Source organism: Henckelia pumila, chromosome 4 (assembly GCF_033568475.1).
Source record: "Henckelia pumila isolate YLH828 chromosome 4, ASM3356847v2, whole genome shotgun sequence".
In the NCBI taxonomy this organism is placed as follows: Eukaryota; Viridiplantae; Streptophyta; class Magnoliopsida; order Lamiales; family Gesneriaceae; genus Henckelia; species Henckelia pumila.
Window position 1 is genome coordinate 16889285 of NC_133123.1, and position 16259 is coordinate 16905543.

The 16259-nt window shown below is 36.6% G+C and overlaps 1 protein-coding gene across 2 annotated transcripts; it reads right to left on the reverse strand.

The window, feature by feature from the left end:
• Positions 1-1757: 1757 nt before the first annotated feature.
• On the reverse strand, positions 1758-7703 carry LOC140861615 (ATP phosphoribosyltransferase 2, chloroplastic-like). Of its 2 annotated transcripts, XM_073264638.1 has the most exons (11): positions 7412-7703; positions 7248-7307; positions 6607-6720; positions 4912-4977; positions 4711-4818; positions 4537-4620; positions 3333-3434; positions 3089-3202; positions 2945-3025; positions 2696-2815; positions 1758-2161 (listed from the first exon to the last, which is right to left on the reverse strand). In XM_073264638.1, exons 1-11 carry the CDS (start codon positions 7607-7609, stop codon positions 2066-2068), a joined length of 1143 nt encoding a protein of 380 aa, XP_073120739.1. In that variant the 5' UTR covers positions 7610-7703; the 3' UTR covers positions 1758-2065. The 2 variants fall into 2 exon arrangements, with proteins under 2 accessions (XP_073120739.1, XP_073120740.1); XM_073264639.1 differs by lacking the exon at positions 2945-3025.
• Positions 7704-16259: the final 8556 nt, after the last annotated feature.

Genomic DNA, 16259 nt, shown 5'->3' on the forward strand with positions numbered 1-16259 from the left:
TCACTGTAGTCGAGGCAAAAATCTTGAAATTTACTTAATATTGCTTGTTACTGTCATATGTTACAAAGTAAGTCAATCTGCTCATCTGTTGAGAATTGAAGATAGCTTCCGAAATTCTTCATTGGCTTAATCTTGAGGCTCAAATTTTTATTCCTAGTCTTTTCTTCCTTGAAAATGTAAGGGAGGGATGAATTTGGGTGCTAGAGTGTCAAATATTCTAGCACGTTCAAGTGGTGGTGAAGCTGTTTTTTTAGCTTCAGTAACTGAAATTCCCTTTTGTTGATGTTTTTAGTGTGTGAGTTGGAGAGAACTCAATGACAGTTGAACATGATTTTGTTTTTTTATTATGTATATTGAGGTATAGTTATTGATTTTTATGTTAATTTTCGTTATGACTTATGACACACTGTTTTATTTTTTTTATTTAGAAATGGTTCGAAAAAAGTAGGATTTGAGGTGAAAGCTAATACCCGGAGGCCGTATGAGGCACCAAGCCGTTGTTCTGCTTCAGTATTTCGGAATACGATGAAAGACATTTCGCCTATAATCGAGAGAAGACAACTACAGTGGATCAAAGATTCTCCATTCTCGAAATGGTTGAAGATTCCAAACCTTAGCTTTAGTACTTTGAAGGTCGAGGCAGTGTTAAAAAGGTTTGATGTTCAGTCTTTGTCCTTCAAATTTGGAGATGGTAGTGTATCGGTTCCTTTTAAATCGTCAGAGTTTTCCATTGTGATGGGGTTAAAATATATTGGACAGCCAGTGAATATTGATTTGAAAATGAAATCTTCCTTCGTAAATCATTATTTTGGGGGTAATGTAAGCAAGGTGATCCGGTCAAGTATTCGTTTGAAACTTCTTGAACTAGCATGTAAGAAGAAGAAAAGATATGTTGAGGACTTTGCGAGGATGTTTATCTTATATTTATTCAATTGTGTGATTTTTTCGGTTGGAAATTATTCGACTCCACGATTTATTATGCCATATCTTGATGATCTGGATCATTTTTTGATTACTCGTGGGGTGTTGCTGCTTACCGATTCCTTTGCAAGCAAATTGCTGCCCATATCGGTGATGGACAAGGTGAAGTGGAACGAAAGAAGTACTTAGATGGTTGTTTAGTCGGGTTGATGGTTAGTATTTATTGTCATTAATACATTAATCATCTAACATTTTCTTCTTGTTCATACTTAATCTAATAATATTTCAACGTAGGCATGGTTGTACGAGAGTGTACCTTTGTTTGCTATTCAGGCAAGTTTTAGGAAATTTCCCCGTGTTTTTCGTTGGGCATTAAAAAAAATTATTGGGACGGCCAGACCTAACCCAAGGACTGACCCATCTAGGCTCGTATTCAAATTAACTATTAAAACAGTATTCCAACACACCTATTTTTCACGATGAAATGAGTTTATCCGACACCTATTTTAATGGTTGTACATACACCTATATCTAATTATAAATAAATAACAATTTACAATTAGTTTATATAAACTTAATTAATAAAAGAATCATATTTTAACTTCGCCCTGAACCTTATTTTTCTTAGGACCACCCATGATGTTCTCTAACCAATATATAGTTTCTACCACATCTAACACAAGACAGGGGAAGAGATTCGTGCAGCACCAATACTGATTATTTTTTGCTAAATTTGTTGTCTCTTGCCCAATGAAGAACATTAACGTCGAACGTTTGATTTCTTGTATACATAAACGCACAATAATGTCTATCTACTTGGTAATCGTAGGCAGAAATATTAACGCGAAAAATTTAAAACAAGGAACACCTTTATAACATACATTCCTCGACAAAGTGACCGCAAATATTCCTCAACCAAAAATCTATGCAATTGACGCAAATAGGTTCATAAATAATGGTACAACCACCAACCACCTAAAGTGCTAATGCGAGTGGAGACTAACCGATTTTCTCCACATGTTGCTGACAATTAGTTGTTAACTGATACGAGACGATAAGAAATTTGTTGATATTTGGAATTTTCATGATATGGCTTCCCGTTACAGTTGAGGACGACAAAGAAAGTACAAGATACACTGGTGCCCTAAAGCCCCAACTTTGACAGGAGTTGGCGCCATCTTGGAGTTTCCTCGTCAAAAATGTAGGTCAGAGGAGAAATGAGAACCCCACTCCCTCCAATCTGCATCAGACGATAAATGAGATGTAAGATATTTCTGTCGTTCCCCAAAGAGAGAGATTGTACTTGAGGCAAACAAATGGGAATCACAAGCAAACTCACAAGTTAGAAGGTTGAAATGAGGCTGTAAAAACACTCACACAGCACATATAGAACATATCTTCGCAGGATAAGATTTAAGTATGATCAGGAGAAAATCTTCCTTACAGCCACAATGCAGAAATAAACATCATGACAATATGATACTGATGCCAGATGAAGAGGAAATGATCGAACAAACACTCTTAAAATCCTGGTGTAAAATGAAAATATACTTAAAGTGTATGTAAACGTGGAAAAAGAGGTTTTGATCATGCTAGAAAATTGTCAACTGAAGATGGGATGTGGTTCGTTAAAGGGACAATCCAATTCCAATCAAGCTGTTAGTTCCAATAAAGCTTATAAATGTGTTTTTCTCAAAACCATAGCAGAAAAGTTGCCCATGGTCCCATGCATGAACAAACATGCATAGATGTAGTAGCAAGATTATATTCTCACCGCTCTAAGCTGTTGAACAGACTTGTAAAGCGCTTTCTTTGGTACACAAATAACTATAGCATAAATTTCCACTGCTACCTTCCCGTCACGCTTGCAAAAAACTGGGCTTACAGTGGGTCCCTGCATACAAGTAAACATAAAGAAAGAAGCTTTAGATCTAGTACAGAATACTATTAATTGATGCCCCATCGGATGTTATCAACATCGTTAAATACCACACAATGACACAATGTAACAAGTTGGTCTGACCTGCAAACCAGATAGAGAGGTTTGGCTCAGAATTCGCTCAGCCACTTCTTCTGCATTTCTACCCCTCATGTTGGCAATTAACTGCAATGAGACCGTCAAGGAACAGACATAACGAGAAGAACATAGAAAGCAACCGATTCATACCGTGAACTGGTCATCAGCCCTTAAATGTGCCTCCAATCTTTCAATCATTTCATGTGTTACATCAAGCACACCTTTCCGTTGGATCAATGACCTTTTGCTTGCAACAAAAACCGTCTGAAATAGCAAACCAAGGTCAAACGAGATTCCAAAGCAATAACTATAAATCAATTGACATAACCATTCCTGAACCAGATCCTGAACTTTTGAAGACATGTATAGATCAGCAACAACATGAAGTAATCACCTGACTTTCCAAAATAATTCCACCTTCAATTTCTTTTAAATTATTTTCTCTTAATGTTGTTCCACTACTCACAAGGTCCACAATAGCATCAGCAATCCCCATCTGAAAGAATAGGAAACAATCAGCAATCATTTTGCAAAGCATGATTAAAAGCTAAAGAGAAACCATCCAAGCAGAAAAACTTGTTATACTTAGAAGTGAACTTGGACAAAAATTTATTCGAGTTAAATGAGCTAGTATCACTCTACAAACCTGTGCTTGGTGGACGTGAGCTAACTTTCATATGGTAAATTCTATCGTTTTAGTCGGTAGTTAAAAAAAATTAATATATATGTACAAGGCCCAACATCTTCTTCCCTTGGGCATTTCGAAGCTCATTTCACCCTACAGAAACTTCCAGAGATTTTTGTCTCTTCTTTTAACCAACGAATTTTTTACACTGACCAAATTTGCTATCATTCATCTCAAGGTTTTATCTCTACCTTAAATTTTCTGCTGATGGATTTGCATAGTGGTATTAAGTATTAACATGGCTCTTAGATTTTCAGGAATTCTTGGTGAGAAATAATAATGTTAACATGATGAGTCATCTGAATGATAAGCAGATAAAACATAAGACAGTAACAAGATCTAGCATAGTGGTCAAAGGACGCACTCCTCCAAAATACCTCAATATGGCATAAAACTGGAAACGGCTTTTAGTTCTTTGCTGAAAACAAGAACTGGTTTAAGGTGCAAGTCTGTGATAAAAATTGCAAGAAAGTAGTGGCTTCTCTGGTTTGCACTCATTGCAAGACTTTATTAAGATGAAAACCGCTTGAATTGTTTTGTGAAACATTCAATGCCCATAATTTTACCACAGCTATATGTATTGTCTTATGAACAAACCCTCAATTAAGATGGCCATTGACAACTAGCAGTATCATATACCATAGTACACAGTTGTATGAAGCTCTACTTTCTCTAAATTATTCTAATGTGCATAATTTATAGATGTGAACTTTTTAAAAATTATGTTTCATGCTTCTGCCGATGGCTTAAACCTTTCCCTAGGGTTCATGCTCCAGCAAACAAAGTGTTCCTTAAATCAGGATCTCGTGACTCAAAATGAGGAGAAAAGTGTCAAGCAAAAGAAGAAATATAAAAGTCAAAATTCTTTTAAGGAAGACATAGTGTTCAATTGTGGAAGAATATTCATTCTTACAGCAGGAGCAGCCTCCAAAGCGCCATCAGCAGTTGAAAAGGTGACATGCTTCAATCCATTTTCTTCCATAAACCTAGGACCCAACTGCAAAAATTATTTTAAATAAGACTTTGACCATAAAAAGATTTTTAAGAATGGAAACCAGGACCAAATTGTTCTCAAAATAATTCGTACATATGTGAAGCCAGTAGCAACTCTCAGAGGTCTCTCAGGTGTCCACTGTGGCATCCGCGCTAGTTCTTCCAAAGAATTTATATTCTCAAATATGCCATACTTGGGAATCTAGTAAAGAGAGAGAGACTATACACCCACTATCCAAAAATTCAAAAACAAGGAGTTGCAAATGATTGATCACAATTATAAACAATGACTCACTGCTAGGGATAAACGGCAATCTCCATAGTTCAGATTGTCATGGACAAGGATGAGATCTTCACTCCCCTACAGAGAAAAATATAAATGGTAAAAATCCAAACAAAATCCTACAAGTTAACAGCCTGAATACAATTATACACAATTCATTATGTATAATCAATTGCCGATAATAACTAGAAAAAATTGCACATTTCCAAATACTGGAAGTTATCTTTGTGTATAGCAATCAAATCAGAGCTAGTGGTTGCATATAACCCAAGACCTTATTCTAGAATGATTGCTCCAAAAGTAAAAAAAGCTTCAAACTTAATCTGAGTATTTCAACAGAAACATGAATATCAATGCCCAAACTGCATCATGTCAAATCTATAGGCAAATGTAAAAAAAAAAAAAAAAAAAAAAAAAAAAAAAAATTAATGTATTCTCAGCGAGCATTATGCATAATGGATGAGCTTAGCCATGATGAATAAGCTTTTAATGCTATAAATTACTTTCCGTGGTGTCATGTCATCATCTCTTTTGGATTTTTGAAAATGCGCAAAAGTCCACTTCTATACTTGCTCGAAAAGTAAAAAGCTTCAAATTTTGGTCAGAGTATTAGGACAGAAACAACTGTATGGATATCAATGCCTAAACTGCATTATGACAAATCTACCGGCAACTATAGTTCCTGTTTTTACAACATGATTATGCATAATGGATGAGGATGAGCCTTGCCACAACTGGTAATAATTAAACACTACTTTAACACCACTACTTTCCATGGTGTCAAATCATCGTCTCTTTAGGTTATTTGAACTTTGAAGATGAGAAAAACTTTTTATGCATGTACACCCCTGTTGAACACCAGTAACAAAGGAATCAACACTTTTTTTTTTAAATAAGAACCGAGGATATATTAATATAGAAAGTTAATAATTAGTAATTACAAAAAGCGGGCAAGAAATCCGCCGCAGACGAAAGGGTAACCAAAGCCCTATCACATCACCAACAAATAAACTTCCATTCCCTCAAAATATCCGAGATCGAAAAATTTCTTAACTCTAAGCTCTTCCCTATCCAAGTAGACAATGGAATCAATACTTTTTAATAATAACCTAGCTTTCCAGGGTAACTTTTTAGAGTTGTGGAACGAATAGGATTAAGGAATTATAAATGACACGGATCCTACATCATGCTACTCCCAATCGGAAGAGGTAACAGACTTGTCGCATACAGTGGAACATAGCACTGCAGCTGGGACATCAAATTTCTATGCAAGACCAGGAGACCGGGCGCCTTACGTATCTAGTATTGGTTCATATAGCAAACGGTGAACTAGCAATTCATGTAAGTTGTTTGCAAAATGTTAGAGCATGTTCTCACAACTCTATCTAGAAGGGCTTTTTCTGTGGTGTTGGGCAACAACAGTAGTAGGAATTCACAACATCTGAAACAAATATAACCACCTCAGACACACCGGCACAGCTATGAATGGCATCAAATAGAAAAACAGAATTAACTTATAATGTCGGGAACGCATAAGTGCACGGTTTTGCTGCATAATGAAAATAGCATCGAGAAGTGGAAAATGAACCAATTATAACAATAATAACAACAAATTATGACCGTACGAAGTTCTTTTATGCTAATTATACACAGTACTCCAAAGATTCATCATGTTTTAGTACAATCTCCCCATGGACTCCCTCTTACCTGCCCGTACTCTGACACTGTGTCCAATCCAACAATTCCGAGGTCCAAATCTCCAGATATTAATTTTCTCACGATGTCCTTAGGCCGTTGAAACCAAACTTCCAAATTACTAATCTGCAATATCACAAATAGGCTACTATAAGATAAACTACATTGAAGTCATATAAACAAGTACAAGCTCCACAGCTGTTGACACAAGAGGAGATGAAACTATGTTAGACAATACACCACTTCCCTTTGGCATTGCAGAAATATATTCAAGTTCTGTAGTGTACACAGCAAAACGGCAGCTGTGAATCTTTTGAGGGCAACATTGAAAAAAACGGCATTGAGAAGCAGGATTAACCAAAAACATTTCATACAATTGCATAAGCTTAAAACTTCATCGAATTTTGGCCACATCAATCACTATGACTTGTTGACACTGTGTCATGTAACATTACAAAAAGTACCATCATTGACAGCAAGATCACTAAATCCACGCTTTTACTCACAAAACACACACTAAACTTGAACTAAAAAAAGTATCAATTATTACTGAATCTCATTTGAAGCAAACCTTATGCATGAGGAAAATAAAAGGCACAACAGACTAATGACATATCAGCAATCAACAAGGACTCGAGAAAACAAGAATGCACCTGAGGAATTTCTGCGACATACTGCCGTGGATTCACCTGCCTCACTGACAATTGACAATCCTTCAGTCCCAACCCAAAAAACAAAAAGTCAGTCGGCCTACTAAATTCCTCGAAAATATAATCGCAAACAATCAACACTAAGCTCATGAACAAGCCAAAATTACCTTGAGAAGATCAAGAGTGTCTGTAGCCATTCGACCTTTGCTCGGCAATCCAAGCCGAACTTCATTTCTCTCATGAGACGTCGCTGAGCAGCATGAAATGGCCAATTTCGCCGGATAACAGTGACCTGGAGAAGAGGACGGCGGGAAAGGTGAAATTGAAGACGTCGGTAGCAGAAAAATGGTTCTCAGAGCCGACATTTCTGCACTCTCTTGTGCGAGAGTTGCCAAGGGGATTTGAGCGCCGCCGCGTATGCTGTTGGAATATACTGCCTATTGCTGTTTTTTCACTGTTTACCATAAACACTATTTTAACCTATTTTTTTAAATATTTTGGAAACTCGCGTGAAATCACCAAAGACTTCAGCTTTAAAAAAAATTCCTAGTAGTGAGTTGGCTTATGTTGGACTTCATGAGTGCCTGAGAATTTTTTCTTTTTTGCTTCAAAGTTTTTTAACGAATGATTTTAATTCTTTATAATAAAGTTACAAGTTTTTATTGTCAAAAAAAAAAAAAATTTAAGTAACGCCGCTATCACAGGCGTGACTTCAATGTCCAAAAATATGTTAAATTGAAGGAAAATAATTGATATGCTATCATTTATAATCTTTTCTATTTTATTAAAGTTGAGGCTAGGATATAAACTGATTTTGTGTGTCAAACATACCAAAATATGTTGTTTCAATTTTTCCACTCAAATCATCTATTAAGTGAAATTCAGTATATGAGTTCGATAGTAATGTATTAATATGATAACTTCTTTCACGCACTCTTACCCTTAATTTTAGTTACTTTAAAATTATTTTCCTTCATTCAGTTTCACTTTTCGCACTCTCTTTCCTTCCACGTTCTTTTATCTTCGAAAGTTGCCTCAACAAGTAACATTAACTGCAATTGGTTTATAGTTTTTTGAAAGCTTCTCCATTCAACAAACAGATTTTTATTGAATATTAATAAGCGTATTTCAAAAATTCTCTCTCTCTTTTTCTTCCTTTTTTTAACTGAATCAACGTTGCACTTCAGATTCTATATATGTTATTCTTTCGGCCATTTCTACAATAGAGATCAAGGATGAAGTTCAACTACAATAGGTAAATACATTTTGTTTTATTGATTATATTTTGGTTTTGGTTTCTCTCCAATTGAATCCGATGAGAATTGAATAAAATTAGTTTGTTATTTTTAACTCCTTTGATCAAATTTCTGTCAAGCAAATTTCATATATGAAGCTTTAATATACCTTAATATGTTTGTTTATTTTTTTTGTTTTTTGTTTTTTTGCATGCAGCATTAGAGAATTTAAAGGTAATTTTATACTTGCCATTCTCAATATGATCATAGTGTTAGGTGAAATGTCAAAGCTGATGGGCCAATCTTTTCAATGATGGCGTTTGGCACGGTTTGTCAAAGTTGCTAAGTTTGAAGGAAAACGTGTGAAATGGAAAAGGAATAAAGCTAGCAATTTTCATGTTCACACAAATGAAGTTTGCCTATAAAAAAGCACTGTAGCCCTTCATTTGTATCATCCCAAAATCGAGAGAAAAGAGAGATAAGAAACAAAGAGAGTTTCTTGGTATTTTTCTTAAGTGTTCTCTTGTGTGAGTTAGAAAAATTATTTTCTCGGTAATACTCGGGGTTTGGGTGGTTAGAGATATAGTGTTTTGTATACACTTGTGATATTTCTCCGGTTATAAATATTTGCAACAGCTCTGTGGACGTAGCCCATATTGGGTGAACCACGTAAATCTTTGGTGTTCTTGTTGATTATTTTATTCCGCAATTATTATCGTCATGTTCGCTCCGGCATAATCCATAACAACTGGTATCAAAGCTGTTACGGTGTCCGGGATCCTTGGTGAAAAATTTCTTAAAATTCTGAGTATGCTCTGTGGTTGCAGCTTTGTCTGATCTTCCACATCAGAAAAGATTTTTTGAAATTTTATTAAGGCAGTAGAAACGATGGCCGAAAATGACGGATCGGGACCGGGAATCAATAAGTTCGACGATACAGATTTTACGTTCTGGCGGTTACAGATTAAAGATTATATTTATATAGCAAGAAGCTACATCAACCTCTATCCGGGGTGAAGCCATAAAAGATGGAGGATGATGAATGGGAGCTTCTTGACCGACAAGTGTTGGGGGTAATACGATTGACCCTAACAAAGAACGTGGCACACAACGTGGCGGAGGCAAATACCACGGAGGAGATGATGTCCATTTTGTCGGACATGTACGAGAAGCCATCAGCAAATAATAAAGTGTTCCTCATGAAAAAGTTATTAAACTTGAAGATAGAGGAAGGTGCTTCGGTGGCGGCACACATCAATGAATTTAACACGATTGTTTCCCAGCTAACATCGGTTGAAATCAAGTTTTATGATGAGATCCGTGCACTTATTCTTTTGGCGTCCTTACCAAATGCTTGGGAGCCAATGCGGGCAGCGGTTAGCAATTCTGCTGGAAAAGGTAAGTTACAATTCAATGATGTCCAAGATCGAATTCTTGGCGAAGAAGTTCGAAGGAGGGATTCTGGTGAAGGGACATCATCATCTGCCCTTAATCTCAAAAACAGAAGTAGGGGCAGGAGTAGCAAAAAAGGTTCTAACCGATGGCGTGGCTCAAGGAGTGGAAATGACAAAAATACATTCGAAAAGAAATTAAAGTGCTGGAGCTGTGGTGAAACTGGTCACATGAAAAAGGACTGCAGATCACACAAGAATAATGCAAATATTGTGACCGAGGAAGTACACGATGCTTTAGTGTTATCCATGGAAATCCCTGTTGACTCTTGGGTTATGGATTCTGGAGCCTCGTTTCATACCACGGGTAATCGCGATGTATTCGATAGTTACATTGATGACGATTACGGAAAAGTTTTCTTGGCAGATGGAAAACCTTTGGAGATTGTTTGTATGGGTGATATCAGTTTGAAAATGTCAAACGGATCTATCTGAAAACTCAACAAAGTGAGGCATGTACCAAAGTTGACCCGAAATCTGATCTCAGTGAGACAGCTCGATGACGAAGGCCATAAAGTGACCTTTGGTGATGGCTCTTGGAAAGTGAGCAAAGGAGCCATGATTGTTGCTCGAGGACAGAAAACTGGAACCCTCTATATGACTTTCAGTTGCAGAGACATGTTATCAGCTGTGGATGCTGGAGCTAACTCAAGTCTATGGTACTGTAGACTTGGACATATGAGTGAGAAAGGAATGAAGATGCTGATATCAAAAGGGAAACTATCGGAGTTAAAAACTGTCGAACACAAATTGTGTGAAAGTTGTGTTCTTGGAAAATAGAAAAGGGTGAGCTTTTCGAAAGGCGGTAGAGAACCGAAAGCAGCAAAGTTGGAGCTGGTTCATACTGACGTCTGGGGGCCATCTCATGTGGCATCCCTTGGAGGCTCATGATATTATATCACATTTATCGATGATTCGAGCAGGAAGGTCTGGGTTTATTTTTTGAAAAATAAATCAGATGTTTATTAGACCTTTAAATAGTGGGAGTTAGCCATGAAAGATGTGATGGATTCACTGTCATTCAATCACACGTGGGAGTTGTCAGAACTTCCTGAAGGTAAAAAGGTTTTACATAGCAAGTGGGAGTACCGATTAGAACACGATGGTAGCAAGCGGTACAAAGAAATCCTTGTTGTAAAAGGTGAAAAAGAAGTCATTGATTACACTGATATTTTCTCTCTGGTGGTAAAGTTAACTACTATCAGGACTGTACTTGGATTGATGGTAAAAGAAGATTTGAATCTGGAGCAGTTAGTTGTAAAGACTGTGTTTCTTCATGATGAGCTAGATGAAGAAATGAATCAATCACAGAGATTTGAAGTACGAGGGAAAGGGAAAATGATATGCAAACTTTAGAAAAGCTTGTACGGTCTCAAACAAGCTCCAAGACAGTGGTACAAAAAGTTTGATGGTGTAATGAATAATGATGGTTTCCCAAGGTATCGTGCTGATCACTGATGTTATGTGAAGCTTGATGGTTCTTATATCATGCTACTGGTATATGTAGATGATATGTTGATAGCAGGAGTTTGTCTGAAGGAGATTGATAAACTAAAGATAGAATTTGCTATGAAGGATTTGCGTGCTGCAAAACAAATCCTTGGAATCGGGATCCATAGAGATCGGGTGAATGGAGTCTTGAAGTTTGAGAAGATTTCTGGAAGTAAAAATCCTGCTGACATGTTCACAAAGGTGGTGATCACTGACAAACTGAAGTTGTGCTCGACTTCAGTTGGACTACAAGCGTAAATAAGGAAGGTATGAGTTGCTGCATTGACTGTGTGAAGCCATGATTGAAATCAAGTCTTCAAGTGTGAGAAATGTTAGGTGAAATGTCAAAGCTGATGGGCCAATCTTTTCAATGATGGCGTCTGGCACGGTTTGTCAAAGTTTCCAAGTTTGAAGGAAAACGTGTGAAATGGAAAAGGAATAAAGCTAGCAATTTTCATGTTCACACAATGAAGTTTTCCTATAAAAAGGCACCGTAGCCCTTCATTTGTATCATCCCACAATCGAGAGAAAAGAGAGATAAGAAACAAAGAGAGTTTCTTGGTATTTTTCTTGAGTGTTCTCTTGTGTGAGTTAGAGAAATTATTTTCTCGTTAATACTCGGGGTTTGGGTGGTGAGAGATATAGTGTTTTGTATACACTTGTGATATTTCTCCGGTTATAAATATTTGCAACAGCTCTGTGAACGTAGCCTATATTGGGTGAACCACGTAAATCTTTGGTGTTCTTGTTGATTATTTTATTCCGCAATTATTATCGTCATGTTCGCTCCGGCATAATCCATAACACAGGATCAAAAGCTCATTTCACGTGGTGTTGTAAAATATGATGGGTACATACTATATTGGTTGCTAATGACCTCTCTATTATTGTAGATTTGTTTCAAGTACATTTTCGGATGGAAAAATTTTTTTAGGACAACTGTATTATCAATCATACCACGTGACAGCTCTTCGAGTGTTTGAAAATTTTTTTTTTGGTTGAATCAATTGTTAACGTGACATTTCTACTTCTCAATTAAGATTACAAGTTCTTGTACAATATATATATATATATATATATATATATATATATATATATATATATATATATATAGCAACCATACATAAAAATGTTGTATATAATATATTAAAACATTTTAAAAAAATTATTGGGACGACCAGACCTGACCCAAGGACTGACCCATCTAGGCTCGTATTCAAATTAACTATTAAAACAGTATTCCAACACACCTATTTTTCACGATGAAATGAGTTTATCCGACACCTATTTTAATGGTTGTATATACACCTATATCTAATTATAAATAAATAACAATTTACAATTAGTTTATATAAACATAATTAATAAAAAAATCATATTTTAACTTCGCCCTGAACTAGACCTGACCACGGTCCGGGTCCGGTTCGGGTCCGGGTTGGCATTTAGCCAACCCTTAACCGGCCCGCCAATGGCCGGTTCCGATCCGGGTCGGTGAACCGGCGGTTCCGGTCCGGGTCCGGTTAACCTTCGGTTCAGGGTTCGGGTTAAACCGTGCCATTTAAAAAAATAAATAATTGCAGCGCCCCAGCGCTGCATTGTCGGTGTTGGAGCGCTTTCCCTTCGAATTTAATTCGAAGGTGCAGCACCCCAGCGCTTATTTGGCAGCGCTGGGGCGCTAAGCCTTCGAATTATATTCGAAGGGCAGCGCCAATGCAGTGCTGGGGCGCTGCACATTCGAAATTTAATTTTTTTTAAATTTTTAAACAAATTTTTAATAAGACATATTCTTTAAATAATCTCAATCAAATATTTCATATCTCCATAATAAAAATCTATTACATTTATTAAATAAACAATATATTAGAATTTCAACATCTTAATATCTTATGACTTAATATTACAAATCTATTACATTTTATTCTACTTCACTCGCATTTCCTCCCGTCGTAGTTCCGGATGTTCCTTCGGTATCATCTTGGTCTTCTTCATCACTTTGAATATATTGTGTTCGAGTAGCGGTTTTTGACCAATCATTGAGAAAACATTGGGCTTCCAAGTTTTCCGGCCTTAAGCTAGAACGTCTCTCGTCCAATGTATTTCTTCCAATACTAAATGATTGCTCCACTGCAACTGTTGAAACCGGACAAGCTAGAATTTCTTTTGCCATTATAGTTAAAATTGGATATATTTGTGTTTTTTGCGACCACCATCTCAAAATGTCGAAATTTTCCTCATCTGTATCACTAAAATCAAAATTAGTGGTAAAATAATTCTCAAGTTCCTGACTGGTACTTGAGGATCCTCGTGGACGTTTCGTCCGTTCCCTTAAAAAAGTTGTGCTTTAGTAAGTTTAGAAGTAACATTACTAGTTGCAGTGGATTGTGTTTCATGTGAAACAATTTGTCCACCATATTTGATGTTATATTCATTATTAATATCAAGTAAATGAGTTTTAATATTAAACAAAATCAATGATATAGAAGGAATCGTTTCCGCAATAGGCTCCAAAGATTCATAATATAATGTTAACATGTCGCTTAAGCCATCTAATTTAAGTATAGGATCTAAAACAAAAGCACATAAAAAAATTTCAGGAATGAGCAAAAAATATTTTTCCCATTTTGCTTTCATGACGAGAATACATTGAAATAAAGCACTATTAGAATTAACATGTTCATGAAAAATACAAGCAATGTTGCAACAATGTGTTAAAACTAAATGTGAAGTAGGGTAATAAACACCGGATAATTGGTCACTAGCATCATTAAAAACTTTTAAAATTTCACAAATACTAGTGCATATGTTCCATTGATTTGAAAACAAATAAATATCACGAGCTTGAACAAATTGATGAAAAAATGTACATAATAAATCTTTATATTCAAAAGAGGATAATAACAATTTATATGTTGAATTCCAACGAGTTGGAACATCTCGTGCAAACCGCTTAGGCTTCATACCATTTACTCTACAAAATTTTTTCCATTGCTTCATAACTTGAGGATGCGTCCATAAATAATGAATAGCGTTCCTAATTGGTTGAATATGTATGCCTAAACTTTTTAGTCCATCTTGAACACACAAATTTAAAATATGACATGTGAATCTAATATGAAAAACTTTGCCACCTAGTGATGATTTACATATTTCAATAAGCTCACTAATACTTGAAGTATTTGCACTAGTATTATCAAAAGACATTGAAAAAACTTTGTTAGTTAGACCATATTCTTCTAAAATAACAAATATAAGTTGCGAAATATTTTGTGCCGTGTGTGATTCGTTGAAACATCTATATGCAAGCAACCTTTTTTGAATGTTCCAATTATTATCAATCCAATGATATGTAATACTCATATATGAACAGCTTTGCCAATGATCACTCCAAATATCGGAACACAAAGAAACTTTATTATTCAAACTATAAAATTCCTTAATTAATTCTTTCTTTTGATCAACGACTAACTTTTTCATTGTGCGTTTGAGACTATTTCTTGGAATACGTCTAATAGAAGGATTTGCACTTGTAGAAAGCCAATTTTCAAAAGATAATTTATCGCTAAAACTAAAAGAAAGTTGTTCAACCGCACAAAATTTAGCTGTTTCTTCTCTAAATCTAGCTTCGTTATATTTAAATAGTTGAGATTCATTACCCGATTGAGAAGAGAATGTCGGAATTTGAGTTTGACCACGATCAATACCAATTTCCACCGGATGATTTTTCTCGATATGCCGCGTCAAAGTTCCATAACCACCTCCTTGTTTAAATTTATAACATTTTGAACAATATTTGCATTTGGCTTGCAAATCACCGGAGGGAAGCGTCACCTTGTCGAAGTGTTTGGTGAAGATATCGGATGTCGGGCGAGGCACCGCTCGAGTTTGTCTTTGAGAGGCCGCCGGATCGTTCATACTTTCTTGACTTGCATGATGACGTGGTGGTAGTGGTGGTTGTTCAACTTGTTGTCTTTGTTGCGTCTCTTGTCGAATTTCTTGAATTTCATCATCGTAATATTCAAGATCAAATCCATCGACATTGAATTGAGGATACTCGACCTCGGGTGGTATGATGCTCTTTTCCTTTCCTTTTCCTTTGTCACCCCTACGACTTGATCCCTCTCCGGACATTTGTAATTGTATAAATATGAAAATAAATCAACAATTGACAATAAACCAATAATCGAAACTTGATATTTTTGATAATTCAAGAAATTAAAAAGGAATTGAGAATGAAGAGAGAATTGTGTAAACAAAATTAAAGGATGTTGGGGGTATTTATAGATAAAAAGTAGGTTTTTTAAATATAAAAAAAAAATAGCCGGTTGACCCGGCGGGTCGACCCACCAGGTCGGGCGGGTTGACAACGGCCACAAGATCGTGGCCGTTGGATCTGGGCGCCCTGATGGGCGCCACGTGTCCAACCCGGCGGGTTGGATCCGTTCAACCCGGCGGTTTAACCCGCCGGGTTGCCGGTTTTCCCTTGGGAAAACCGGGACCGGACCGCCTAGTGGCCGGTCCCGTCCCGATTCCGGGTCGGACCCGTTGACCCAATTAACCGGCCCGTTGACCACGGGCCGGGTCCGGGTCCGGGCCCAACCCGGACCTTGGCCAGGTCTACCCTGAACCTTATTTTTCTTAGGATCACCCATGATGTTCTCTAACCAATATATAGTTTCTACCACATCTAACACAAGACAGGGGAAGAGACTCGTGCAGCACCAATACTGATTATTTTTTGCTAAATTTGGTGGCTCTTGCCCAAAGAAGAACATTAACGTCGAACGTTTGATTTCTTGTATACATAAACGCACAATAATATCTATCTACTTGGTAATCGT

Bases quoted from the DNA above. Each gene is read 5' to 3' on its own strand.
- LOC140861615 (XM_073264638.1), bottom strand. From the start codon at position 7,609: ATGTCGGCTCTGAGAACCATTTTTCTGCTACCGACGTCTTCAATTTCA. The intron at 4,978-6,606 runs GTAAGAGGGAGT...TTTTCTCTGTAG, and splicing joins CAGTGTCAGAGTACGGGCAG to GGGAGTGAAGATCTCATCCT. The intron at 3,026-3,088 runs GTATGAATCGGT...GTCTCATTGCAG, and splicing joins GGGCTGATGACCAGTTCACG to TTAATTGCCAACATGAGGGG.